A 27,785-nucleotide genomic window follows, 5' to 3' on the forward strand; every position below is an offset into this window, starting at 1 on the left:
ACAAAAGTTCTTCTGTTCCTCTCAATATATACATTCATACTTATATGTTTAACATGCTTTCCTCTTTTTAAATTTTTTTTTATTTTTAATGTTCCACAATCACTACCATAAAACTTAGATTTCCCCCCCCCCACCTTCCCCCCACAGCCCCCCTCCCTCCCCAAGATGGCATACAATTCTATATAGGATCTACACGTACATTCCTATTGAATACATATTCACTATAGTCATGCTGTGTAGAAGAACTAAAATAAATGGGAGAAATCATATAACAAATCAAAACATAACACACACACACACACACACACACACACACACACACACACACAAAAATGATCTGCTACATTCTGCAGTTGAATTCCATAGTTCTTTCTCTGAATGTGGAAGGCATTTTGCCTTAGAACACAACTGGGAATTTATTTTTTTTTTTTTAAGTTCTTGTGTTGTTACGAAGTTCCAAGTCTGCCAGTAAAAACACTCTCACACTGTGGTCGTTGCTGTGCACAAAGTTCTGCTGGTTCTGTTCCTTTCTCTCAGCATCAGATCATATAAGTCCTTCCAGGCCTCTCTGAAGTCTTCTTGTTCATCATTTCTTATGGCACAATAGTACTCCATTACATTCATATACCATAATTTATTCAGCCATTGCCCAATTGATGGGCATCCCTTTGATTTCCAGTTTTTGACAACTACAAGGAGTGTTGCTATAAATATTTTTGTACATGTGGGACCCTTTCCCATTTTCTTGCTCTCTTGGGGATACAGTCCTAGTAGTGATATTGCTGGATCAAAGAGTATGTGCATTTTTGTAGCCCTTTGGGCATAGTTCCAAATTGCTCTCCAGAATGGTTGGATCAGCTCACAGCTCCACCAACAATGAATTAGTGTTCCAACTCTCCCACATCTTCTCCAACATTTGTCATTTTCCTGTTCTGTCATGTTTGTCAATGTAATAGGTGTGATGTGGTACCTCAGAGTTGTTTTGATTTGCATCTCTCTAATCAGAAGTGATTTAGAGCATTTTTTCATATGATTACAGATATCTTTGATTTCTTCCTCTGAAAATTGCCTGTTCATATCCTTTGGCCATTTATCAATTGGGGAATGACTTGTATTGTTGTACGTTTGACTCAGTTCTCTATATATTCTAGAAATGAGGCCTTTATCCCCAAGGTTAGGTATAAAAATTCTTTCCCAATTTACTACATTCCTCAGAATTTTGGTTGTATTGGGTTTGGTTGTGCAAAAACTTCTCCGTTTAATGTAATCAAAATTATCCATCTTGCACTTCATAATGCTTTCTATCTCTTCTTTAGCCAAAAATTCTTCCCCTCTCCATAAATCTGATAAATACACTATTCCTTGCTCCTCCAGTTTGTCCATGATGTCAATCTTTATACCTAAATCGTGTACCCATTTGGACTTTATTCTTGTGTACAGTGTCAGGCATGGGTCTACGCCTAGTTTCCACCACACTGTTATCCAATTTTCCCAGCAATTTTTGTCAAACAGTGAGTTCTTATCCCAGAAGTTGGGGTCCTTGGATTTATCAAACAGGAGGTTTGATAAGGAGTTTGATAAGGAGTTCCTTGCCTTTCCTACTGTGTCTTGAGTATCTAGCCTATTCCACTTGTCTACCCTTCTGTTTCTTAGCCATCTAAGCATACTTAGATGACAAATGTTCTTCTGTTCCTCCCAGTATATACATTCATACATATATGTTTAACATGCTTTCCTCTTTTTAAATTTTTTTTGCTTTTTAAAATTAAATTTTAAATTTAAATTTAAATTTTAAATCTAAAAATTTTTTAAAAACTTTTTCATTTTTAACACAATTCATATCACATAAACCAATTCCAACTTTTGGTTAGGTGATACTTCTTTTAAAGCATTTACAATATAGGCTACAAATGGATTTGTTTTTTTTTTTTTAACATTAACCGAGACACAAAAAATTACTATGTATGCTAACTTCATCAATGCTTGATCTAATTGTCTCCACAGTATTACTAAAAATTAGAGTACCCTAACTTATTGTTGTTGGTCTAAAGTCCTAAGCCTAATAGCTCAATTTTAGACTTAACCTTGGATGTTCCCCTACCAACAATCTGTAATTTAATAGATCTGGTATTAAGCTTACAAACCTTGTGACTATAGGAAATTGCTGCTAAGAGTAGGGACATTGCAGGGAAGAAAATATCTCCCCAACTTCATGTCAGTTCCAGGCAGAAGTAGATTATCAGCTTGCATTCAGTGACACTTAGAGTCTGCCAGGTATCAGTGGGAAAATTGAGTCAGGAGAATCCTACCTCAGCCCAGGCTAAACAGCCGCTCTCCCACCCTTCCCATGAGATCATCTTTTTCAGTTCCTACCAGCATCTCACAGGCTTACTGGCATCATGAATTGGAGGCTCAGACCGCCTTTTTTGCTATCCATACCTGGAGGTGGACTCAGAAGAACATTCATTTAATAGTCTCATAGCATCTTAAAATAGCAAGATCCAATGACCAGGTTTCAGATATGACTGTAATTTCACATTGGCTAAGGAACATCTTTTGAGGGAAGTCTTAAGTGGCTTACATACCTTTCTATACCTGTTCTAGTTCCTGCTTAAATAACAATCATAAAATCAAATTTACCATTAAAACCTTATCTTTTCCATCAATGCCAAATTTTACCTGAAGTTACCTGCCTCTAGGAGACTTAGACTAAAATTCATTTCCCTAAACTGAAGATGTCTCTGATTTAGTCTCAGTAATTAATTCAGTCAATTGTTTTAATACTAATTGCTTTTACATCACATTGTAACATGTCCAATTTTTCTCCCCATCTCTTCCCTCCTCCCACTCCCTAATACCTTGCATTCTGATTACCCCTTCCCTCAGTGAGCCCTCCCTTCTGTCATACCCCACCCTTCCCTTATCCCCATGTTCTCTCTTTTCTTGTAGGGCAAGATAAATTTCTGTACTCCATTACCTGTGTTTCTTATTTCCCGGTTATATGCAATAATAATTCTCAGCATTCATCTCTAATATTTTGAATTCCACCATCTTCCCCTCCCTCCCTCCCTATCCATCCCAAATGAGAAGGCAGGCAATTCAGTACAGGCTGTATATGTGTCATTTTGCAAAAGACTTCCATAATAATCATGTTGTGTAATACTAACTGTATTTCCCTCTATCCTACTCTATCCCCCTTATTATTTTATTCCTTCATTTAACCTTGTCCCTTCCCCTAAAGTGTTTATTTTTAGTTACTCCCTTCTCGCATTTGCCCTCTCTTCTATCATTCCCCTCCCTCAACTTGTCACCTCCTCCCCTACTTTCCTGTAGTGTAAGGTAGATTTTCATACCAAATTTAGTGAGCATGTTATTCCCTCCTTAAGCCATATGTGGAGAGAGTAGCTTCACTTTCCCCCTCTCCTTTTTTCCCTTTTCTCCTCCATTGAACAAGATTTTTCTTTATCTCTTTTATGAGTTATAGCCTGTCCCATTCCATTTCTCCCTTTCTCCTCCCAGTATTTTCCTCCCTTACCCCTTAATTTTTATTTTATATATTTTTTGTGGATATCATCTCTTCTGATTCAACACAGCCTGTACTCTGTGTGTGTGTGTGTGTGTGTGTGTGTGTGTGTGTGTGTGTGTGTACAATCCCTCCACCTACCCAAATACTGAGAAGAGTCTCAATAGTTATAAATATTTTCTTTCTATGTAGGAATGTAAACAGTTCAACTTTAGAAAGTCTTTTCATGGAAGAGCTCAAAAAGAATTTTGAAAATCAAGTTAGAGAGGTGGAGGAAAAGCTGGGAAAAGAAATGAGAGACATGAAGTCAAAGCATGAACAGCAGGTGAGCACCCTGCTAAAGGAGACCCAAAAAAATGTTGAAGAAAATAATACCTTGAAAAATAGGCTAACTCAATTGGCAAAAGAGGTTCAAGAAGCCAATGAGGAGAAGAATGCTTTCAAAAGCAGAATTAGCCAGATGGAAAAGGAGATTCAAAAGCTCACTGAAGAAAATAGTTCTTTCAAAATTAGAATGGCACAGATGGAGGCTAATGACTTTATGAGAAACTAAGAAATCACAAAACAAAACCAAAAGAATGGAAAAATGGAAGATAATGTGAAATATCTCATTGGAAAAACAACTGACCTGGAAAATAGATCCAGGAGAGACAATTTAAAAATTATGGGCCTACCTGAAAGCCATGATCAAAAAAAGAGCCTAGACATCATCTTTCATGAAATTATCAAGGAAAACTGCCCTGAGATTCTAGAACCAGAGGGCAAAATAAGTATTCAAGGAATCCACAGATCACTGCCTGAAAGAGATCCAAAAAGAGAAACTCCTAGGAACATTGTGGCCACATTCCAGAGTTCCCAGGTCAAGGAGAAAATATTGCAAGCAGCTAGAAAGAAACAATTCAAGTATTGTGGAAATACAATCAGGATAACACAAGATCTAGCAGCTTCCACATTAAGGGATCGAAGGGCATGGAATAGGATATTCCAGAAGTCAAAGGAACTAGGACTAAAACCAAGAATCACCTACCCAGCAAAACTGGGTATAATACTTCAGGGGAAAAATTGGTCTTTCAATGAAATAGAGGATTTTCAAGCATTCTTGATGAAAAGAGCAGAGCTGAAAAGAAAATTTGCCTTTCAAACACAAGAATGAAGAGAAGCATGAAAAGTAAATAGCAAAGAGAAGTCATAAGGGACTTACTAAAGTTGAACTGTTTACATTCCTACATGGAAAGACAATATTTGTAACTCTTGAAACTTTTCAGTATCTGGGTACTGGGTGGGATTACACACACACACATGCACACACGCACACACACACATAGAGACAGAGTGCACAGAGTGAATTGAAGAGGATGGGATCATATCTTAAAAAAAAAATGAAATCAAGCAGTGAGAGAGAAATATATTGGGAGGAGAAAGGGAGAAATGGAATGGGGCAAATTATCTCTCATAAAAGAGGCAAGCAAAAGACTCATTAGTGGAGGGATAAAGAGGGGAGGTGAGAGAAAAACATGAAGTCTACTCTCATCACATTCCACTAAAGGAAAGAATACAATGCACAGTCATTTTGGTATGAAAACCTATCTTACAATACAGGAAAGTGGGGGATAAGGGGATAAGCAGGGTGGGGGGGATGATAGAAGGGAGGGCATGGGGAGGAGGGAGCAATTTGAGGTCGACATTCATGGGGAGGGTTAGGATCAAAAGAGAATAGAAGTAATGGGGGACAGGATAGGATGGAGGCAAATATAGTTAGTCTTATACAACACAACTATTATGGAAGTCATTTGCAAAACCACACAGATTTGGCCTATATTGAATTGCTTGCCTTCCAAAGGGAAGGGGTGGGGAGGGAGGGAGGGAGGGCGGATTGGCAGACAGGGGCAATTAGAACTTGGTGTTTTGGGGTGGAGGGAGGGGACAAAAGGGGAGAAAATGTGGAACCCAAAATTTTGTGAAAATGAATGTCAAAAGTTAAATAAATTAATAAAAAAAAAAAAACCAAGAGAAAGAAAAAAAATCTTTCAATTTGTACTCTGAGTCCATCAATTCTCTGTGAAGAGGTGGGTAGCCTTTTTCCTCATGGATTTTTTGGAATTGTGGGTCATTATGTTGATCAGAGTTCCTAAGTCTTTCACAATTGATTACCTTGACACTTTTGTGTATAAATTGTATAAATTGTTCTTTGATCACTCACTTCATTTTGCATCAGTTCATAAAGGTCTTCCCATGTTTCTCTGAAACTGTTCTCTTCATTTCTTTCAGCATAATAATATTTCATCTCATTTATTTACCACAACTTGTTCATTCACATGGATAGTCCCTCAATTTCCAATTCCCAGTATTGGTTCAATCAAATTTTCTCTACCTTTGCATCTCCTTTTTAATTTCTGGATTTTATTTCCTCACATGAGTATGTTTTCTTAATTTTCAGTGCTACCCACACTTTCTTTTACCTATTCTAATTTTTTAGCTGTTGACACCTTCCTTCCCTAAATTCCATTGTATTTATTTTTATTGATTCTTATGTTGTCTTCTATGATAGAGTGTAGGCTTTTTGAGATTAGGGCCTATGTCAGTCCCCCATGCCTAACAAAGTGCTTCACACAAATAAGCACTTAATGCATGCTTACTGCTTCTTTTTTTTTTTTTTTTATAAGATGTACTCATCAAGGGTGATATTCTAGTCATCACTCTCATTCCACCAAGTTTCAGTGGTAACTGAGGTCAAATTTGCTTCCTTGTAGTAGGAATTCTAGGTCCTCTTATTTGTTGCTTAAACTTTGAGCATTTATGTGTAAATATTTGAGGCCAGGTGTTTTATTTCTTGACTCTTTCTTGGGTTTTAACTCCTGTGATTGTTTGGTTATTTCCGCTGTTATTAATATTCCTTCATTGTAGCTCTTATCTATGATATAGATAAATAGTTTTCTCCCTACTTTATTCTTTTATTTCGAAGTTCATTTATTTAAGTTTATAAAACACAAGGCAAATATATTTTTGCCATCCCTTATTAGATATACTCTATCTCTGATTAGGAATGTGTAAGTTCTATATTTTAGGCTGTAGTCCAGAAATCCAAATCCCATATTCCCCTATCATTGTCTTATTCAGCCATTCACTTCCCAAATAAATTCTTTTTTCTTCCGCATCTCTTGGCTTTAGTGAGAAACAGGGAGGGCAATATAATCTGGACCTTTGTAACTTTCACTTCGTCACCCCAAGCATTGTCATTTCTCCCAATATATTTTAACTTCCTTTTGGCAGTATACTTTGTACCAAATTGTTAATGGAATGACTAATAGTCTTCTCTTTTGATGTCTTATTAAGGTCTTTTTTATGCCTTAAATATATAGTAGCATTTGGTACTTTATGCCAATGCCAGATTCAGCCCTCTCCTACACTCTTAGATGGGATGGTCAACCCTTATTCCATCCTAAGCTTTGTTTCCTGGGCTCTTGCCACTGACTTTAACCTTTTCTGGTGTGTCAGTAAGGTGGAAGCCCTTCTTGGAACATCTGGAGTTAAGAGTATAGCTTGAGTCAGATTTCTGAGGGCTTCCTGCTTTTCTGGGGTATCCAGTCAGAGCTCTGTTGGGTCCTCAACCCTTGGTCAAAGTAGTTAAAAACTTGTTTCTGCTCTTCTTTGAGGCTTTCTTTCTCCATCACTTTGAACTTCTTCTCTAGGTATAGTGTATTGTAGACTTCAGATACCTTTGGAACATCTTTGGTGTAGTGCTGAAAGACTTCTGGCTTATTAACTTGTGCTCATTTGTTAACTTGTTCACAAATTTGTTAACTCATTGTTAACTTATGTGTATCTTTCCTTGCAGTACCCCTTTCTCAGTGCCTGCAAGTTTCTGGCTATCTTTTTGTGCAGTCCTGGGCTTGTTGAAGGCACTTACTGCAGCTTATCTTTGGATTTCTTGATCATTATTTGGTCCAGTGATCTTTTTAGATCTTTTCTGAAATGCTTGTGGGTGAGATGACCTCTACTGCACCCTTTTGTGCCTCTATTTTAACCAGACATTTATTATATTCTAATAGATAGGAAGAAATTGCTTCTTCATGACTGCCCTTCAGATTTTGAAGATAGGTATCCATAACCTTCCTTCCCTCAATTTCTCCCCTCCACCTCCAGACTAAAAGTATCAGATTCCTTAAACTGAGCCTTATTCAACATTACTCTTCCCTCCTCCTTCAGACGGTATTCCTTCTTATCTGGAGACCTTAATGACTTCCAGCTTCTTAATTGTCCTTTCCAAAATGTAGTAACCAGAATTGAGTACAGCATTTCAAGTATGTTCTTCTTAGGATAGATTACACAAGTACTGTTATTTTCTTAGCTTTTATCATTTTATCTCTTAACATGACCTCAGCTTATAGCTTTTTTGGCTACTGTTTTACATTGTTGACTTAAGTTGAGCTTGCAGGTTTTTAAATCTTTCAGATATCTTTCATTCGAACTGTTGTCTTTTTTGTCTTTTTATTGTTGAGTTGAAAAGAATATTTTCTCTCACCTGGTTTATCACTCACTTCACTATAAGCCTTTTAAGAAGAGGCTAGAAAATTGCTTCTCATTTGTGTTGTTGAGGTGATTCTTGTTCAGTTATAGATGAGAGTAGATAATCTCTGAGATCCCTTCCAATTAAGAGATATTGTAATTTTAGGAAAATGATTATTTTGGCCCCAGAGTCAAGAAAATGTGAATTAAGGCACTTCTTTTGACATATACTGTATGACCATGCAAGTCATTTAAGGGCTCAGTGCCCAGCCACCTCTCTTAAGGCTATAAATTGTAAAACAGTTGCTGATCTACTTTGGTAGGGGGAATTTCTCACCAAATTCCCTACATAAATGGAACCTCAAGTCTAGATTTTTCCCCCAGTTCCCAGCCACCCAGTTAATGTTAATAATAATAAGAATAGGCATTTATATAATACTTCAACGTTTTCAGGTTATTTTGTATCCTTCATCCTATTTGAGCTTTACAGTGGCACAATGAGATGGGTACTACAGGCATTATTATTGTTTTACAGATGAGGAAAGTGAGACTCAAAGAATTTAAGTGACTTTTCCATTGTTATACAACTAGTAATCAGTCAATAAAAATTATTAAGTACCTACTATGTGCCAGGCGTTGTGCTAAGTGTAGGGGATACAAATACAAAAAAGGAAGATAATGACTGCCTTCAAGGAACTTACAATCTAATGGGGGAAGGTAGTATACAACAGGATGCTGAAAAAGGTTGAGGAGAAAGCAGTGAAGGTACCCAACTTGGAGCCATGGTGAGAAGTCCCAAAGTAGTTCGGCCAGTTGGGAAATGATGAGATGTTCGGCGTGAAAGTGGATTGTGGGGATTGTGCCCTTCCTCGATGGAAGTTTTAGAGTTCATGGCCCGCCTTCCCAGAGGAGCAGAGGATATTAATGAGGTGGTGAATAATGAGGCAGGCAGACTTGATCTTGCAGGATGATGAGATTTCCTAATGAGGTTCCTGGAGCATGATGGTATGATGGAGAAGTCCCCAAGTCATGCAGCAGGTGGGAAATGAAGAACTCTCAGCTAATAAGTATAGATGCAGAATTTCACCCCAGGCCTTTCTGATTCTAAGTTTGAAATTCTATCCACTTTATCATATGCTTTAAGAGAATGTTGTTGGAAAAATCACTGGATTTAGAATCACAAGTCCCTGATCTGCTACTATTAGTACTCTTTCTGTATGTAGGTATATTTAGATGATTTGCCATGTTCAAATTCTATTGTATAGTATCCCTATGACTTGAAAGTTTTAGTTGAAAGAGCTATGGGCTTGTTCTCTGAAAGCTTGATTGTAAGTCTGTGTTTTGTCACATGCCAGGTATATGACCATAAGTGACTCGGTCTCCAGAATCTTACTTTCCTCATCTCCTGAATGGGTATACTTCTTGCTTTTCCTCTCTCATACGGCTGTTTTGGAGTTTAGGTGAGATTAATGTATTCAAAGTGCTTTGCAAGTATAAAGTGCTCTTTTTAGGGAGTTGCTATGATTATTACTTAAGTCTGATTTTATAGAGAATCATTTGTTCAGGAGGATCAAGTAAAGCATGTCTTTTTTTCTACATTCTGTGTTCTTCCTTGGCCTTTTTTGTTAGAGTTCTTCAGTAGGACAGTCTTGTTGGGTCTGTGATGATACTGTGTGTGTTTAGTTCCTCCTTCTTCTGTTTTCTATCTATTCAAAACATCTTAGCTGACTTACTGTAGGCATACCTGTCATAGATTATTACTTAGAAGAAGCAAGAACAGTTAAACTGTAAAATAACATTGAACCAACTTTCATGCCAATGTCAACCCTAGGAAAGGCAGATCAGTTGTGAATTATTTATTATCAAAGTTTTGATGAGCACATTTTGCACTTTTCTAATGAATCTTGTAGCTAAGGGTGGCACCTGGGCTTTCTTTAAACTTGTATGCACTCTTAAATTTCTAGAGAAAAAAAATAAAATCTCTTGAGGTGATTAGGTTTAGGTACCAGCTTAATGTAGTGTCTTTTTGAAGAAAATTTGAACAGCATCTATCCTGTTATTTTGAAAAATAGACTAAATTAACATTTCTAGATAAATTCAGTAGAAACCTTTGACTTCTCTCCTCCATTTCAGTACTTCTCAGGTATATTATTTTTTATTTGGATTCATTTTCAGTTATCCATACTGTCAGCCAATCTTTTATTTTCAGATCCAATAAAAATAGCTTTGTTTATGGCATACAGATTCTTTAGTTTGTAATTGCAACTTCATTCTGAGTAGAACGGTTACATTTATTTACACAGATTAAATAATGTATGCATATTTCCTCATTTTTGTGTTACATTTGTTATAATTAGGATTGGTTTTGTACAGCAGAGTACCTAACTCTTAATAAACATTTAAGAAATGTTTATTGATTGATTGTTGTCAAGTGTGGTGATTCGAGTGAGTCTTTATAAATTTGTACCTGTGAAATTATATGTAAAAATTATCAGAAATATTCCCCTTTGTGAAAATTCTTTAATCCTAGACAAGTGCCTTCTACTTGATGGGGTTCAAGTGAACTTATATTTGTACAATGTGTGCTTCATATATGATCTCTAACCTCCCTTCCAGCTTTAAATGTTATAGAAATTGCCTCAAAAATTATCATTACTATCTCCAAATCATGGGAAATAAGAAACATCAAGAATTGTGAAAAGAATTATTTATAAACCTCAACTTGGTTTGGGTCTAGTCAAGGAATCATTAGCATATTTAACCTTTGTCTTGTGTGCCAGTAACAAGTTCATACAATAAGTGTCAATTGAAATCAGTAAGGGGCCAAATTAATGTTTCTGTGTTGATATCTAAGGGCTTTTCACATCAGTTTGCTCAGCAGCCAGTAAGCTTCCTCTTTGAGACTTCTGCTGTGATTTAGGATCAGTAGGCCCCCAAACTCTCAGACTTCTTAAAATCTCTGCTGTGGTGACAATCTGTTTATCAACCATATATAATGGTTGTACATATAAGTACTTTTGGATAAACTATTATAGTGAGTTGGTATGAAACTATAGTGAACAGTGTTCAAGCTTTTTTTCAGGATCTAAAAGTAGTCTAAAACATGCCTTTTAGATTCCATATTTTTCAAAGAACGGGAGAGAAAAAAAAGAACATTTGAATTGGAATTAGAATTCTAGTCATCACTAATAACCTAGTTGTATTACCTTTAACAAGTTACATAATCCAATTGGACTTGTCTTTTTATTTGTTTGATTTTTGGTCGGACTAGATCATCTATAAGGGCTTCTCTAGCTCTAATAGACTATCTTCTTTTTTTTAAGGTCCCCTACAACTTTAATATTGTATGTGTTTTAATATTCAGAGATTTCTTCCTAGCACAAACATTTTATGATTTTAAGATATATAAGAAATTCCACTATTAAGTCCCTTGTCTTAGAAATGGCTATTTTTATCCCATGGAAATTTACCCTCTTAACACTTTTAAAGTTATATTTTGAGATTTTTGTGTGACATTTAAAACTAAAAGCACCATGTAACTTGGAAAAAAAACCAAAACTGTGGCACTGGTGAATCCAGGGAGCCTTAAAACATCTTGCTGAAAGAAAAAGGAGAAGGAGGAGGAGGAAAGGCACCAGATGGAATTTTGCCTCCAATTTGCAAAACTGATACTAAAAAAATTGGAAATTGGATTTCTTCAGCACCTTTGTTGCTATTTCCTATGCTGTTCTACAGAATCATCATTTTATTTTGCTTTTAAAAAAAATAAAAAAACCAAACCCAATAATCTTGTATTTTGCTCCAAAGGAAAAAAAAAAGTTGAACAAAAACCAAACCCTTTAAAAATGTTTGAATGTTTTACATAAGTATATCTTATAGAATGAGAGAGACAGGCTGAACTTCATTAGTGTCCACTTGAACAGGTCATACATTTTTGGTAAATTCTGGTTTTGACAAATGAATTAAAACAATCCTAAAATTTAAAAACTGCAAGCACTTTCAAATGAGTAAAAACTGTCCACTCTTCTATAAGATATATATTATCCAGCCTGACTAGAAGTTAAATGAGCCATTGAATGATGGGGTCCAATAAAAAATAACCAGAGAAGTGAAAGGTCTTTTCCAATAAATCAGTCAATAAGTATTTATTAAATACCTACTAAGTTGTAGGCAATGTACTAGGAGTTATAGATACAGTAGGGAGACAATCCCTGCCCTCTAGTGTGTGGCAGTGTCAGGGCTAGAAGTCAGGCCTTTGAAATTCTATTTTAATCCTCTTTCTACTTCACTGTGAGTCTTTTGAAAGTTAGATGCAGTGGATATAACAGATAGGTTAATTCCTTTCATTTAGATTACTATAAAATTCTTGGAATATATCCTGTATAATTAAATTTAATGTACCTAACATTAAGCAAACGAGATAATTTATATGATAGCAGTTGGAACTCTTTGGCAGATTTATTATGTATACATTACAGAAAATTTTTATTATTATGTTTATATTTTTGTTCCATATACATGTTAATATTACTGTACTCAAAATTAAATGTGGTTGCTTTTCTGGTCTCATCAAAAAACCATCACCACCACCAGTAATAGTTAGATATAGGAGTTGGTTCATGGTTTACCAATTAAACTACACTTCTGAATTCTCTACAATCATTGCCTTAATGTTTATGTTGTAAAATGCATTCTTTTTCCATTTCTCCTTAGCAACTTGTTTGGAATAGAGTAGAGATCAAACTAGGTAGATGGAATGTAATGGTAAAGAGGACCAACCAGAGGTCAGGAGACCTGGATTCTAGCCCTGGGGCTATCACAAACTCAAGGGTCCTAGATTTGTCTGTTCTGTCTCCTAGTTGTACAACTTTGTACCTCTGGTCTCAATATGTAAAAGTGGAAGTTAGGCTACATAATCCTGATTGTGTCATCTGGTTCTAACGTTCTCAGGTTCCCTAAGTTTTATGCCCTAGAAAATCTGTCAGTATCATTTTTGCATGACAGATCTTTACTTCCTTTTGTTTCCCCCTTTAGAAAAAAAGGATGTGACGCAGAGCTTAGAAAGCTATACTTCAAAATGCCCAGGAACAATGGAGCTTCTCTCTCTCCCAGATGGACTAAACTTGCCTCCTGTCCCATTTACGAAACTTCCCATTGTAAGGTAAGAGAAATGCCATCCTGATTGGACACCTTGTTATTCATCCTTAGAGATTTTCCATTTGTTTGAAGTTTGAATGTAGACCTTGTTACTGTAAAAGCTGATCCAGTTAGTTGGATCCCATACCAAACTCTCCAAACTTGTTTGCTCCCCACCTGCTTTCCACTGTTTTGAAATGCACTGCTGTTTAATAAATCATCTGTCATCTGCCTCCGTAATGTTATGCAAATATACTTTCATTCTAAATTAGTGTTATTTTCTTCCTAGTTTGGAATCAACAGATTATTTAAACAGATTGGGTTGCAGTTGCAATGATCTTATGTGTAGTAGTACCATATTCTTTGTCTTGATTGGGTATTTACTCTGATTTGGTGTTTATTTTGACCATTCCATTTACCATTTTGTGATTTGACTATATATAGAGAACTTATTCTGAAATGACATTTATGTCTATTGCCAGACCTTTCTTGTCCATTTCAAGTGTTTTATTTTCTATCATGTTCCATAGTATTCCCCCATTCATTACCTTCTGGCTCTCTTCTTTAGGGAAGTATTAATGGAACATGGGTGCAAAACACCTGGTAAGCTTTGGCCTTTTGTTTATTGATTCTCAACAGAGAATCTACATTTCTACATGTAGAAAACTACATTTATAATGTAGTTTTTATCATTCCATGTGCCTTCCTCATATCGAAGTCACTGAATATCAAGGTATATAGTACTTCATGAAAGAGTGTGATTTTGTTGGCCTAGCAACTCCTTGGAATGACAATCACAGATTGCCTCTATCAAGGGTGTGTGTGTGCGTGCATGTGTGTGTGCGTGTATACGTGTACGTGTGTGTGTGTGCATGCTCACTTATGAAGCCATTCTGTCTGGGTGCTTGACTAGCACAGCTCTTAAAAGCCATTGGTCAAAAACATGGTCATAAACAACCAAAAAAAAAAAAACAAAAAGGGAAACTTTTACCTCTTTGCTGTCATGAGGCAGTAGATCATATTGCAACATTTTCTATAATTACACCTTAATTGGAACAGGTCTACTGGCATTTATATAGATACTTGTCTCTTTTTCATTGGTGGTCCTGTAGAACTCAGCCCACTGGGCAGCTCACTGCTTTAGTATACCTTTACGTATACCTTACATACTCCTAGTATGAACAAGTGTCACTGGAGCTTAAGATGAAGTCAGGAAGATGAGTCAGATCTGACCAAGTACATGCCGAAAGAATTAATAGTGGCAATGACACATTTTTAAAGACATTCTGAGCTTGATTTTTCAAGATATAAAAAATTTGAGAATGATTTAAAAAATGGAATGGACAATTAAGTGACTGAAAATACATAAATACATAATTACCAACATGTAGTAGTCTGCTTGGTCATCCCTATAAATTGTTTGTAAGAATGAACTGTACAGACATTGAGATGAAATTATGACTAGAGAACAGACTGGCTTTCACCTTATCTTTAAAGTCACACAAATGATTGAATGGTACAGAATATAGAAGATACTGAAGCTCTTTTATTTTTAATTTAGAAAAGGTATATAACTAAATAGAACAAAATGCTACCTCAAAGGCCCTCCTCAAATGAGATACCTCCCATCCCCCACATATGTAGTTCCATTTTATAAGACTCTATGACAGATGCAGCTATGAAGATAATTTTGTTTATTATTCTGCTGAGTACTGACATCAACCAAAGTATAAAATAGAGAGAGATATACTCATCTACGGTGTTCACATGTCATGGGTGACAGCTTGCATAGCATAAAAGTCTCTTATTTGTGGCACAGTTTTCTAAATGCTGTATTTGCAGATGAAATTGTATTAGTTACATTCAGCCCCAGGAGACAACAAAACCACCTCAGCAAAATCCATAGAAATGTGAGATTTGGTCAACCATATACTGTGGTAAAATTATGTATATGGAAAATAAACATTGCCTAATTATGACATACAGTTGAGTGAATAGCCTTTGGAGAAAATCCATTAATTTATTTACCTTGGGTAGACATTGGAGATATCCTGGGCTCAGAATCAGGTAGAGGAGAGAGGGCTTAATTCCACCTAATTAAATACATGGTGCTTTCAGAGTATTAAAGGAAACATATTATTAATACCTTCAGAGTGATCAGTGCTAGTACGTTGGTTTTGGGACATGAGGCCCAAGAAACAACTGCAAATCTGGATTACTTAAACAAACTGTCTCTCCAGGCATCAATTCATGAACTGAACAGACGTTACTCCATTACTATCAACTGTAAGAGGAATGAGATAGAACATAAGATGTTGTTAAAGTTGCATAAGAAGAATTGGATGCCAAATTTGACATTTTAGGACTACAGTGAACATTATGAACTCAGTGAATCTGTAGTGTAGGAGATGTTGGAATTTGCTAAGACTTAAAATAAGACAGTAGGAGAAGAAGATAAGATTGCAAAATAGCTGACAAGAAAGAATGGTGGCAAGCAGGACCCAAAGCATCATTTGGAAGAACATGTGGAAGTGCTTTCGACCTCAGATATTGTCCATTGTTTAGGAGCTATGTTGGATTGTAATTCAGATAAAAAAAACCAGCTGTTAGTGATACTTTCAGTGTATTTTGCCAACTGTTCCCAAAGCTTACAGTGAGTCAACTGCCGAAGGTGTATTTGGTTAAATGGAAGATGTTTTGCTGTTTGTAAGCAGCACCTTTGGGTCTTGGTTTTTTGTTTATTTCTGTTTCTTTAGGTCAGGATCTTTGCAGATTCCAAAGTAGTGCAAGAATATATCAAAGTGGACAAATTTTATTGTCACCATTTACTATTTAGACAGATTAGTAATACATATAGATTTTGATTATTAATACATAAGTATCTTTACAATAAAAAACAAAAAACTTCATCCCCTCTTTCCTTAGGTACTTGTTGGCCAAAAACCCCTTCCTTTTCACCCGAGTATTTATGGTATTTTCCTGGTGATATTCGATGGCTGCAAATCAAAGAATGTTAGGATCCCAGAAGAATGAAATTGCTAAAGAACTCAAAGGGGACATGGTGAATTTAAGCAGTTTGCAGCATATTACCAATGATGAATGGCAAGTGATTAATGACAAAATATTATTGAGGATATATGTTTAACTAGAAAGGGATATGACAGTTACTGAGTAAGATTCATAACTGGGATATGGATAGTTTAAATGTTATGATGCCCTAGATATATTAAAAGACAGAGACAAAGGCCTGCATTGTGTTGGGTAGATCATCTAAACTGTAAATCAGGCCTCTTAAGTGATAATAAGTACTCTTTAGTTAGGCTGTTTTTCCTTTTAAACTATTACTGATGAAGAGACTCTGTCATGTTCCAGGGTATAGTGTAAACATCACAGCGTCATCTGCAAACAGAAACATCTACCGTGAATTCCGTTTTGATTTTCACTGTGCCATCTTTTATTACACTTGCAATTTTCCTTGGTGTGACTAATTGCAAAATTGGAAAGAACACCAGAAGTTAAACTTTCACTCAAAGCGTGAAGTCTATCTCCAGGATAACCAACAAGTTGCTATTTAGTCACTTTGTGAAGACCTTCTGTGCTGGAGAACTCACTGCTTGTTGAGGCAACTCATTCTGTTTTTAGATAGCTCTAGACATTAAGATGTTTTATGTTTTTCTTTCTGGTAAAGTCCTACACTTTTCACAGAAGTCCTATTCCTCATATATGATGGATGTGATCCTGGGTTTTGTAAGGTTATTCCAGTGAAACACAAGCTCTATTGTTAAAAAAAAAAAAGGTATCTGAGAAAATATTAAAATTACTGACCCATTTGTCTACTTTCTCATTATCTATAAAATTGTTATGGGAGTAATATGGAAGATATACTTAATAAAGAAGGGGACAAACAGGCTTCTGCCAATGATATTCTATAGTAGACCATGAACTAGTTATAGAATATAAAACCTCATAATACTACTTGTTAACAGAAAAAAAACATTTAATGTAGTAAAACAAAAGTACTACTTTATAAGCTTTTCTTCATAATATTTCTTCCATGTTTATGTTACAGCCATAAAATTCCTGGACAATAGAGATTGCTTTCTTTAACTTTTTGATTAGTCTGACTAAAGGAGAGGCAGTCTGGTGCAATGGATAGGGAGTTGGCCTTAATGACCTGGGTTGCATTCTGGTCTCTGATATATACCAGCTTTCTGATGTTAGGCAATTCACCTAACTAAAACTACAAATGACAGAAAAGATGCTGACCTGAATGTTAGAAGAAATCTCTTACAAGAAATTACTTCTACTGATAAAAATCACAGATCCACCCCCATCCCTTCCCTATTCTCTACTGCTTCATAAGATGGAGCTACATACTCATCAAAGGTATTTGACATGGTCATGGAAGACACAGAGATCACACACCAAATAGAAGGGGATTTCCTTTGTAGATGTTCCTCTTTGCCAATGACATTGTAATGATTTCAATAAGCCATAGAAATTGTAGACACTCTAAATACCCATAATCATTCAAAAAAAGTTTGGCTTAATTATTCACAAAGAAAGAAATGTACTTAAAGAGTACTTATTGTCCAGGCTGTTTTGCAGTTTGCGCATCCCATGTTATGTCTTCTCAGTACATATATCTTGTACAATCGTCCCAAATGAACAGTGATTTGACTAGGAAGCCTTGGATTGAAGAGCAGGAAGAGAGTAAGCTGAGCTGTATTTGAGAAATCTTGCAACACTCTTAACTTCACCCTTCACTTTTCTTAAACTCAGCCTGTCCTATGCTGAGCTCATTATTCCTCATCTCCTCCCAATATCCCCTGGCATCTTTTGCCCCATTACTGTTGACAGTACCACTCTCTTCTTAGTCACCCCGGCTTGCAACCCAACCATCTTCCTTTACCCCTCCTTCTCTCTCACCTCCATGTCCAATCTGTTGCCAAGGCCTGTCTTTTATTTTTGTCACATCTCTCACATACGTCCCTTCTCTCTTCTTACACTGCCACCACTCAGGTGCTGGCTCTTATTACCTCACATTTGGACTGTTGCAGTAGACTGCTGGTTGGATTTCCTGCAGTAAGTCTCCCCCTCACTTCAGTCTAGCTTTCATTTAGCTGTCAAAGTGATCTTAATAATGCTGATCATGCCATCATCCTACTCAGTAAACTCTAGTGGCTTTCTTCCACCTCCAGGATCAAATATAAAATCCTTTATTTGGCAAAAGTTCTTCCTAACCTGCCCTGCCCTCCTTCCTGTTCCTTTTACACCTAATCCTCCCCTTCCCACAAATACCCCTCTCCCAGTTCTTTAATGCTTATCATTTGCTTCTCTCAGAGTCACAGAATCTATAGCTGGAAGCTCCTATAGCGGTTTCTAAACCCAAACTGGAATAGGAATCCTTTCTACAATATCCAGGAGAAATAGCTATCCACCTTCACCTCAAAGAGTTCCAGTGGAGGAGAAATTTTCTCTTGTACTATCGAATTTCACTTTTGGACAGCTCTAAATATTATAAATTTTTTCTTGCATTGAACTAACAGCTATCCCTTTAAAACTTGTCGTTGCAAATTCTGTCCCCCGGGGATGAACTGATCCTTCTACCTAATACTACTTCAAAGATACTTGAAAGCAACTATTATTATGTTCCCCTTAGTCTTCTCTTCTCTGTCTGAAATAGTTCTTTTATCCAATTTGCATGTGGCAAAATTTACAGTATTTTATTTTATTTTTTCCATTCTACAAAGAAAGATGAAAGCTCATATATTTAGGCATCTAGGTGGTAGAGTGCTGGACTTGGAGTCAGGCAACCTGAGTTCCAATCCCTACCTCATTCAATCACTAAATATTTATTAAATACTTACTATATGCTAGGCACTCTGCCGAACACTTATACTTGTGCAATCCTGGACAAGTCACTTAATATTCCATGCCTTGGTTTCCTCATCTGTAAAATGGGGATAATAGCATTTATCTCCCAGAATTTTTATGAGGTTCAAATGAAAGAATATGTAAAGTGCTTCGTGAACCTAAAAAAGCTATACAAGTGATAGCTGCCAATGTTTTTATTATTGTTGTTATTATCACATCTTATTTTAAACTCACCAGGAGGAGTTTGCCTTTGATAAGACTCCTGTGGTGAATCCACGTATAAGAGGATGAATCCTTTTGTAGAATGCCTAGCCTCACACATATACTGTGAATCTGGATTTGTGGGATCCTCATCATTTACTTATCATGATACAAGACATATTGCTGTTATAAGAATAGAACTTTGTCTCATTTTCTAGGTACAGGATAAGATATTTATGCTTATTTTTTCTTTCTTCGGCCGATAGCCAGTTCTCAGCTCATTGAGACAAATTTCTTCTTTTCTCTCTCTGTGTTGCAATTATTAATGTGTGATCCATTTCATAGCAATCTTGGTGAAAACTGAATTGCCTACTGTGATATTCTCTGCCTTTCCCCCATTTACTAAATGTTAATATCATCAGAGGATTTTAGCAATGACTTCAAATCTGAGGGCGACATTAGGTTCTTACTCCTTATCCTTCAAATTCCTATTCCATAAGTGAGGCCTGTGTTGTAGTACACGAATCAGGAGAACCATGTTTGAATCCAGATTTTTCCATTAATCTCATTTATAAAATGAAGATAATCATACTTGAGTTATATGTTGTGCAGGATTATCCAGTCTAATTCAATAGATCAAATAAACAGTTATTAAATAGATCCCCCCAAAATTTATTAAGTGCTATGTATGTCCTAGGTACCTTGCTAACTCCAGGGGGGAAAACCCAATTACCCAGTTTCTTTTTTTAGGGAGCATAAATCTGTGATCAGATAAAAATACACTGATAAATGCAAGATAATTTGAAGGAAAGAACACTAACCCCTCTAGGGGATGTGGGAGATAGCTTATGCAGTGACACAGAGAAGGGAGCTGGAATATAAAAATTGGGGAGTAGTTTGTAGGCTAGTTTGACTGGTAAGTAGATTGTTTGATGGGGAATAAAGTGAAATAGGACCTGAAAGGTAGGCTGGAAACAAACTATGGAGGGCTTTAAATGTCAGGCTGAGGGATTTTTATTTTATCCTAGAGACAGTGGAGACTAACTGAAGATTTTCAAGCAGGGCGTGACATTGTCAGATCTAAGTTTTAGAAAGACTATTTTGTCATCTTTATCAATTTTGAACTTGGGAAAGATTATTTTGGTAGCTTTGTGGAGAAAGGAAAAACTGGAAACAGGGAAGCCAATTTGAAGACTGTTGAAGTCTAGACTAGAAATGATTCTGACCTAAAGTATGATCAAGGCTTTGTGGAAAGGAGCAAAGAGAGAGGACAATAGATTGAGATGCTTAAAGTCAAGTGTAGGATTTTAAGGAATTAAGTCCTGTATAGGCAGCTAGGTGATGTAGTGGATAGAGTGCTGGGCCTAGAGTCAGGAAGACCTGAGATTGAATACTGCCTTAGATACTTTCCAACCTCTATTTGCCTTAATCCACTGGAGAAGGAAATGGCCAACCACTCTAGTGTGTTTGCCAGGAAAATCCCATGAACAGCACTGGGCTGCTGTGGTCATGAAGTCATGAAGAGTTGGACATGACTGAACAACCACAGAGTCCTGTAAAGTACTATATAATTATGGACTATTTCCTAGTGTCTGATGTGACATATCCTTCTCTTGGGAATTTAGAACCTTTGATAGGTGTCTGATGGTGTATACTGGTAAAATGTATGAAATGATTCCAGTTGTTCTCTTTTCCCTTTTTCAATAAATTCAGCAAATAGTCATTAAGTTGTAGTATAGATCAGGTACTTTGCTTTGTGCTGACTGTATAATGATAACAAATCACATAATTCTTCTAGTCATGGAATTTATACATTAATAGATTATGAAATATATAGATTTATGTGCATATAAACATGATAGAAAGCTGACTGTGACTAAATGGTATTTTTATGCAGTTAATATTCCATATGGTTTATTTATTTTGCCTGGTATCAGTTTAATTCAGTAAATACTTATTAATCACAGAACACTATGCTAGGGACTGAATAAGATTAGAAAAAAAAAACACCTGTTCTACAGAAGCTTACAATTTAGTGTTAGACTCTTAGTGACCCCATTAGAAGTCTTCTTGGCAGAGGTATTGGAGAGGTTTGCCACTTCTTTTTCCAGTTCATTTTGCAGATGAAGAAACTGAGGTAAGCAGGGTTAAGTGACTTGCTCACAGTCACACAGCTAATGAGTGTCAGAGGTTGAATTTGAACTCAGGTCTTCCTGACTCCGGACCCAATGCTCTTTCTACTGTGCCACCTAGTTGCCCCTAGCTGCATCCTAGTAGGGGGATACAATATATGCACAGCTAATTATGATACAAAGTAAAATATTTTAAATGAATTATATAGGTATAAAACAAGTTAGCTTAGAATGGTCTGTGGATGGGAAGAACAGTTCTGATTTCAGGAACATAGGTCAAGTACTTCCTAGAGGAAGTAGCATTTGAATTGTGATTTGAAATATGGCTAGGATTTCATTAGGCTGGAGATGAAAGTGTCAACAAAGGAAGAGAAGTGAGATGGCATGGAGTATGCATTGTGACTTACAGATGATGCACTTTGGTTAGAGAATTAACTACATTGATTAATTTCTATGTATGAAAGATTTGGATCAACAAATTAAGAATCAAATAAGCAAAAGTATTTTGTTTGAGTCATTCCTTTCAAGAAATTTACTTTGAGATTTACATGACTCTTCACTAATTAGTGTTCTAATCTTGCTTTACTCGATTCCAATTAAATATAACATTTAGAGGAGCGTTACTGGATTCTATTTTCAAGCTCTTTAAAAATGCCACCACTTTCCATATTGAACTTCTAAAAATAACTGTTATCTTTGAAAACATTATTCTTCAAACTGTGTGTTACCACTAGCATAATTATATACCAAATGTGGTCTTATTTGTTCTACATTAGTATAGATTTTCATTTCCAACATCTTAGGTCTTTTACTGGCAATTCCAACAAAGATTTATTCTTCATTTATTATACTTCAGATAATAAATATGATATGACATTTTATGAAAGTGATCAAATAGAAGTAGGTGATCATGTTCACTTACTATGTTGCTTTCCTTCCTGATCGTGCTTTAGAGTCTAATGTGATGTCCCTTTAAATGCTTCTTGTATACCAGAATTCTATGATTATGGTAGGTCAGAGTCAGAATCATTAATTTATTTCATCTAATTAATAATTCATCTAATTAATTTAATATTTCTTAGGTATCTCCTATGTAAAGTGCACTGTGCTTAGCCCTTATGGAGATAAGGGATACAAGTATTAAATTAAACTTGATTTCTGCTCTGAGGGAGTTTGTCCCTCAGAGTATCCAGAGAGTATCATAGGGGAGGAAGCTGTTTAAAGCCAGTATGTCCAGTTATTACATATCAGTCTTCCAGATGACTCTATCATTTTGTAGAATCACAAGACCTTTTACTTGGAATAATCTTCCAAGGTCACCCCAAATTCTTCATGAAACATGAATCCCTCTTACACAATAGTTTTCTCTGCTTGAACATGTTTAGTGACAGAGATTCATTGCTCACAAGGGAACCATTTGTTTCTTTGTTAGAAATCTCTGATTGTATTTAGAGCTGAAATCTGAGTCCTTGTGCTTGGTTCTAATTCTCTCCCTTATGTCCAAGGATTGATAATTGTTTTTTTAACATTCTGTTCAATGGCATTAATCATGTTCTCTTTAAATTCTCTCTTCAAAGTCTTTAGTTTGTAGTTTGAAAGTATAATCAAATGAAGAAATAATTTTGATTGAGAACAACTGATTTTGAAATCTCTGTTTGTATTTCTAAGTGATAACAGTGAACCGTATGCTTTCTTACATATAGAGGCATAAGAATCTTAGAAGCTGTTCATGGTACTTATTTATATACCATGTATATTCAGCTGAAGTTATGGGCTGGATTCTCATTTGGGCCAGTAAAGGTTCAATTTGCCCTTTAACCATTCACCACATTTTTGAGTGTCTGTAATTACTGCTCAAAAAGCAACTGAGTATGCACATGCTCTGATGAGTGGTGATTCTGTACTATTATATTTACACACCTCTGGTATAATTGCTTGCCTTTTAAAAAATTAATCCATCTGTAATTAATAAGCATTTGTTAGCATCTATTGTATACTTTTGTTATTAGGTGATTTTGTTGGGTACAGGTGGTGGTGCAATGGATTGAGCGCTGGTCCTGGAGTTAGGAATACCTGAGCCAGGCTGAGACACTAGCTGTGTGACCCTGAGCAAGTCACTTAGCCCTGTTTGCCTCAGTTTTCTCATGTGTAAAATGAGCTGGAGAAGGAAAAGGCAAACCGCTCTAGTATTTTTTCCAAGAAAATCCAAAATGTGGTCACAAAGAGTCAGACACAGCTGAAAAATGACTTAAACAACAACTGGGAATACAAATACAAAATAATGAATACTCCTTGATCTCAAGGAGTTTAGTCTTTCAAGGAAGCCATAGGTACATAGATAAGAGAATAAAAATATGCAAAATAAGTACAAAGTAATTTCTAGAGTAGGGAGGCACTAACAGCTGACAGCAAGGTTGGGGGGGATCAGAACAGGGGAGAAAGGTAAGTCTTCATATAGAATGTGACACATGGAGATGTGAGAAGGGAGTGTACTTGGCATGACAGACACAGCTTATGGAAGGGTTATGAAGATGAGATAGAATGTGTGAAGACTGATAGATAGGAGATGTATAGGGACAGTAGCAAGTAGGCCTTTTTTTCCATGGGGTGTGACATGGTCAGCCTGCAAAGTTAGGCTAGAGCCAGCTTTATATTCCAAATAGATGAATTTCCTTTTGATCTTAGAGGAAGGAAGAAAGGAAGGAAAAAATGAATGAAGAAAGAAATAGGCATTTGTTAAGCTCCTACTATATGCTAGACACAGTGCTAAGTGCTTTATAAGCCTTATCATTTAATCCTCATAACAACCCAGGAGGTAGGTGCTATTACTATCCTCCTTTTACAGTTGAAGAAACTGAGGCAGGCAGAGGTTAAGTCTGGGTCAGAAAGTTAATAAGTGTCTGAGACTGGATTTGAGCTCAGATCTACTAGCACTCTGCCTACTCTGCTAACTGGGAAGTTACTGAAGCTTTTTAAACAAGAGAGTGACATGGCTAGGCTTGTGTTTTAGTGAACTGTTAAAGTTATATGTAGGGTAGACTGGAGAGAATAAAGACTGGAAACAGACAAATTAGGAGTCTATTACAGTGGCCCAGGTGAGAGTTGATGAGAGACTGAATTAGGGAAGTGGTTATGTGGATGGAGGGAAGGTGGCAGATAAAAGAGGTGTGAGGGAAGAAACACCAAAACTTGGGAACTGATTGAGTGTAGAGTTAGAGATAATAAGAGTTTAGGATTACTGTGAAGTTTTGAAGCTGGGTTAATTTTAGGGTGATGATGCCTTCAGCAGGAATAGGGAAATTACAAAGAAAGTTCAATTTGGGAGAAAAAGATAAAATTTTATTTTGAACATGTTGAATTGGAGATAGATTTCTGCACAGAAAGGGCCTATAGGAAGTTGGTGGTATAAGACTGGAGTTTAGAAGTGTGACTAATACTGCATGTATAGGTCTGGTAGCTTTTGTCATAGAGGTGATACTTGAGCCCATTGAAGCTAATACAGTCACCAAGGCAGAAGCAATAGAGTACAAAGAAAAGCTGCCAGCAGAGATACTTTAGGGGATGGAATGCTGATAATGATTAAGCGCAGAAGACCCAGCAGGGAGTTACACCCATATTGCTCAGTATGGTGACTTTTATTTCCAGGCTCATATTGTTCCTCCATTATTAGTAAATTTTAATTTAGTTCTTATAGCATTGCCTTGATTTGTGTTATTATTCTATAGCCTTTCCTTTGGTTTTTGCTTCGCTGGGTGTGATGGAAAAGGAGCATCCAACTTAAAATAAGAAGTTTAAATTCTTTCTTTTCTGCTTGCTGTGTGTGGTCTTGGTCAAGGTGATGTGAAGGTCCTTTCCAGTTCTAGCATTCCTTAATTATATGGCAGTGTCTCTGAGCCTCACTTCCCTCATCCGTAAAAAGACAGTAATAATATTTTTACTACTTACCTTGTAGCGTTGTTGTGAGGAAAGCATTTTGTGATAGATGCAAATGTGAGTGATTATTGTCATCATTATTATCTACTACTTGGCTAAAAATGATTTTTCCTGTAGAAGTGCAATTCTTCACGTTTAACCTTAAATTGAGTGGAAAAAAACAGCTTGTAATTTTTTTTTTTGGTTCCATTTGAATCAATAGGCGTGTGAAACTCTTGAATCTACCGGCCAGTCTTCGACCTCAGAAAATGAAAAGCTTACTGGGTCAAAACATGTCAACCAAGAGCCCCTTCATTTACTCTCCAATTATCGCACATAACCGTGGAGAAGAACGAAGCAAGAAAATAGGTGCGTATTTTTAAAACTATGAACCATGTTTTGAGATTTGCATTTTCTTCACCCTTTTTTTTCTTTGATTTGAATGAGTGGTATTTGAATTTAATACTGTACATGCATTCTGTTTGTAGACTTTCTACAGTACTTTAGACATCTAGACAGCCTGCAAGGCATTTGCATATAGACATAATTTGTAAAATACATAGTAAAATTGATTTATTTCTCCTCATTTCACTTTTTCTTTATACTCTTATACTTGCTGACCTCATTAGCTTTTGTGGGTTTAATTATCATCTCTTTGCAGATGGCTCCCAGATCTCTATTTAGTCCTAGTTTCTTAGCTCTGGCCCTATACCACCAATTGCCTATTGAACATTTCTAACTGAGTGTTTCATGGACACTTTATTTCAACGTCTCTGAAACAGAAATCATTATCTTTACCTCTCAAGTTCCTAGGTTTAAATACCTAGGTTTAAAATCTTAATTCACAAACATTGATGGTATAGATGTGGATAGACAAAAATTCATGTGAAAAAGATCTATGGGGCTTAGTGGGCTTCGGGTGACCTGGCAGTGTGACTTAGGAGGTAAACAAGATTTCAGTATATGTGAATGAGAAGTTCAGTATCCAGAATGAGGGTGCTATCCCTGCTCCTCAGCTCTCTCTAGGACCTACCTAGAATGTTGTTTTCAATTCTAGACAACATATCTCTGGAGGGCCATTGATAAGATGGAGCATGAGTCTTGAGATTTGAGGGTGTCCAGGGAAGGCTTCCCAGAGGAACTGCTATTTAAATTGTTTCAGGAGATTTATAGCAATATGATTTAGAATTAGAAGGGGCCTTTGAGATCTGGGGCCAACAGTGGGTAACCTGTGGCCTCAAGGCTGCATGTGGTCTTCTAGGTCTTTGGGTGCGGCCTTTTGGCTGAGTCCAAATTTTACAGAACAAATCCTTTTATTAAACGTCACCTAGTCCAACTTGTTTATTTTGCAGATGAAGAAACTGAGGTACAGAAATTATATAGATAGCTGCAAAAGCACCTCTCCCAACTCAGTAATGTGACTTCCAGTCCGTGGCATTTTTTTTTTTTTTTTAAACATTGTGACGGTGTGTTCAGAATGTACAATGACACCTTTGGTAGGGGCAGGAAAGCATGAGGAATATGTTATTCCAGTTTAGATAGTAAAAGCAGTGTGAGATACGGTTACGAAGGTAGTGTTTCTTCAGATTGTGGTGGGCCTTCTTTGATAATGTCATTTGAAAATTTTGGTGTAGAGGTCCTTTGGAGCTATATTATAAGGCAAGGCATATGCCTAGTTTGAGCCCAAGGGTTATCAGTGACTATTTCCTCACATAATATTACTGAACCTAGTTCTCCAGGTTCTTCTAGTTACTGAAAGCAAAACACGGAAAGAATTCCAGCTTTGTATCCCTACTTTTTAAATTAATGCAGAAATGAGGCACAATTTCCCAAAACTCAGACCCAAATTGGCAGGTTGCAACAGATACACATTTAAATGTGAACAGTGAAGATGAGGAGGAACCCTTCTATTTCAGAAGTAAGGGAAATTGTTTTATACAACTCTGGAGCTGTTACTTTTGGGAGAATATCACATATCTCAACAGAAATTTGACTCATAAGAGTGGAGACAAGCACCTAGTTGATGTGCAACCATGAGCCTTTGCAGCCGTTGACTTTCCTGGGCTCCTGGATATTGTAAAGAGCATGATTAGCAATCGGATTGGGTGAACATTTTCCCCTTCATGTATAACAGACAATAAGTAGGGACTGTGCAGTTTTTTCATCCGGGTATCCTCATTACTGAGCAACGTCTTCTGCACGTAGAGGATGCTTAGTAAATGGTTGTTTAATTGAATTGAATTCAGCACCTCAGGTTTTCTTCCTTCTGGCTACGCGCGTGCATTATTATTTCCTTTCCTTTTCATGAACTTGCTACTGCTACTGCCACCAAAATTTATCTTGTAGTTATTTTGAATGTATTTTCTATTTACTTGTATTTGTACATGAGTCTTTTCTGTTAGAATGTAAGCATCTAGAGTGGAAGAATTGTTTTATTTTTGTCTTTGTCTTCCCAGCACCTCACATAGGATCTGGCACATAATGGGAATTTGCTCACT

At 36.4% G+C, this 27,785-nt stretch overlaps 1 protein-coding gene across 4 annotated transcripts in view; it reads left to right on the plus strand.

Annotated features, from left to right (window-relative positions):
- TRAPPC9 (trafficking protein particle complex subunit 9) overlaps nt 1–27,785 on the plus strand; it is a 1,025,445-nt gene that overhangs the window by 163,619 nt on the left and 834,041 nt on the right. For all 4 annotated transcript variants that reach the window (XM_072602984.1, XM_072602987.1, XM_072602985.1 and 1 more), the window contains 2 exons: nt 13,064–13,190; nt 25,511–25,656. In XM_072602984.1, coding sequence (XP_072459085.1) covers nt 13,064–13,190; nt 25,511–25,656 — 273 coding nt within the window. The remainder of the gene's footprint in view (nt 1–13,063; nt 13,191–25,510; nt 25,657–27,785) is intronic.

The sequence above is a fragment of the Notamacropus eugenii genome, chromosome 4 (assembly GCF_028372415.1).
Source record: "Notamacropus eugenii isolate mMacEug1 chromosome 4, mMacEug1.pri_v2, whole genome shotgun sequence".
In the NCBI taxonomy this organism is placed as follows: domain Eukaryota; kingdom Metazoa; phylum Chordata; class Mammalia; order Diprotodontia; family Macropodidae; genus Notamacropus; species Notamacropus eugenii.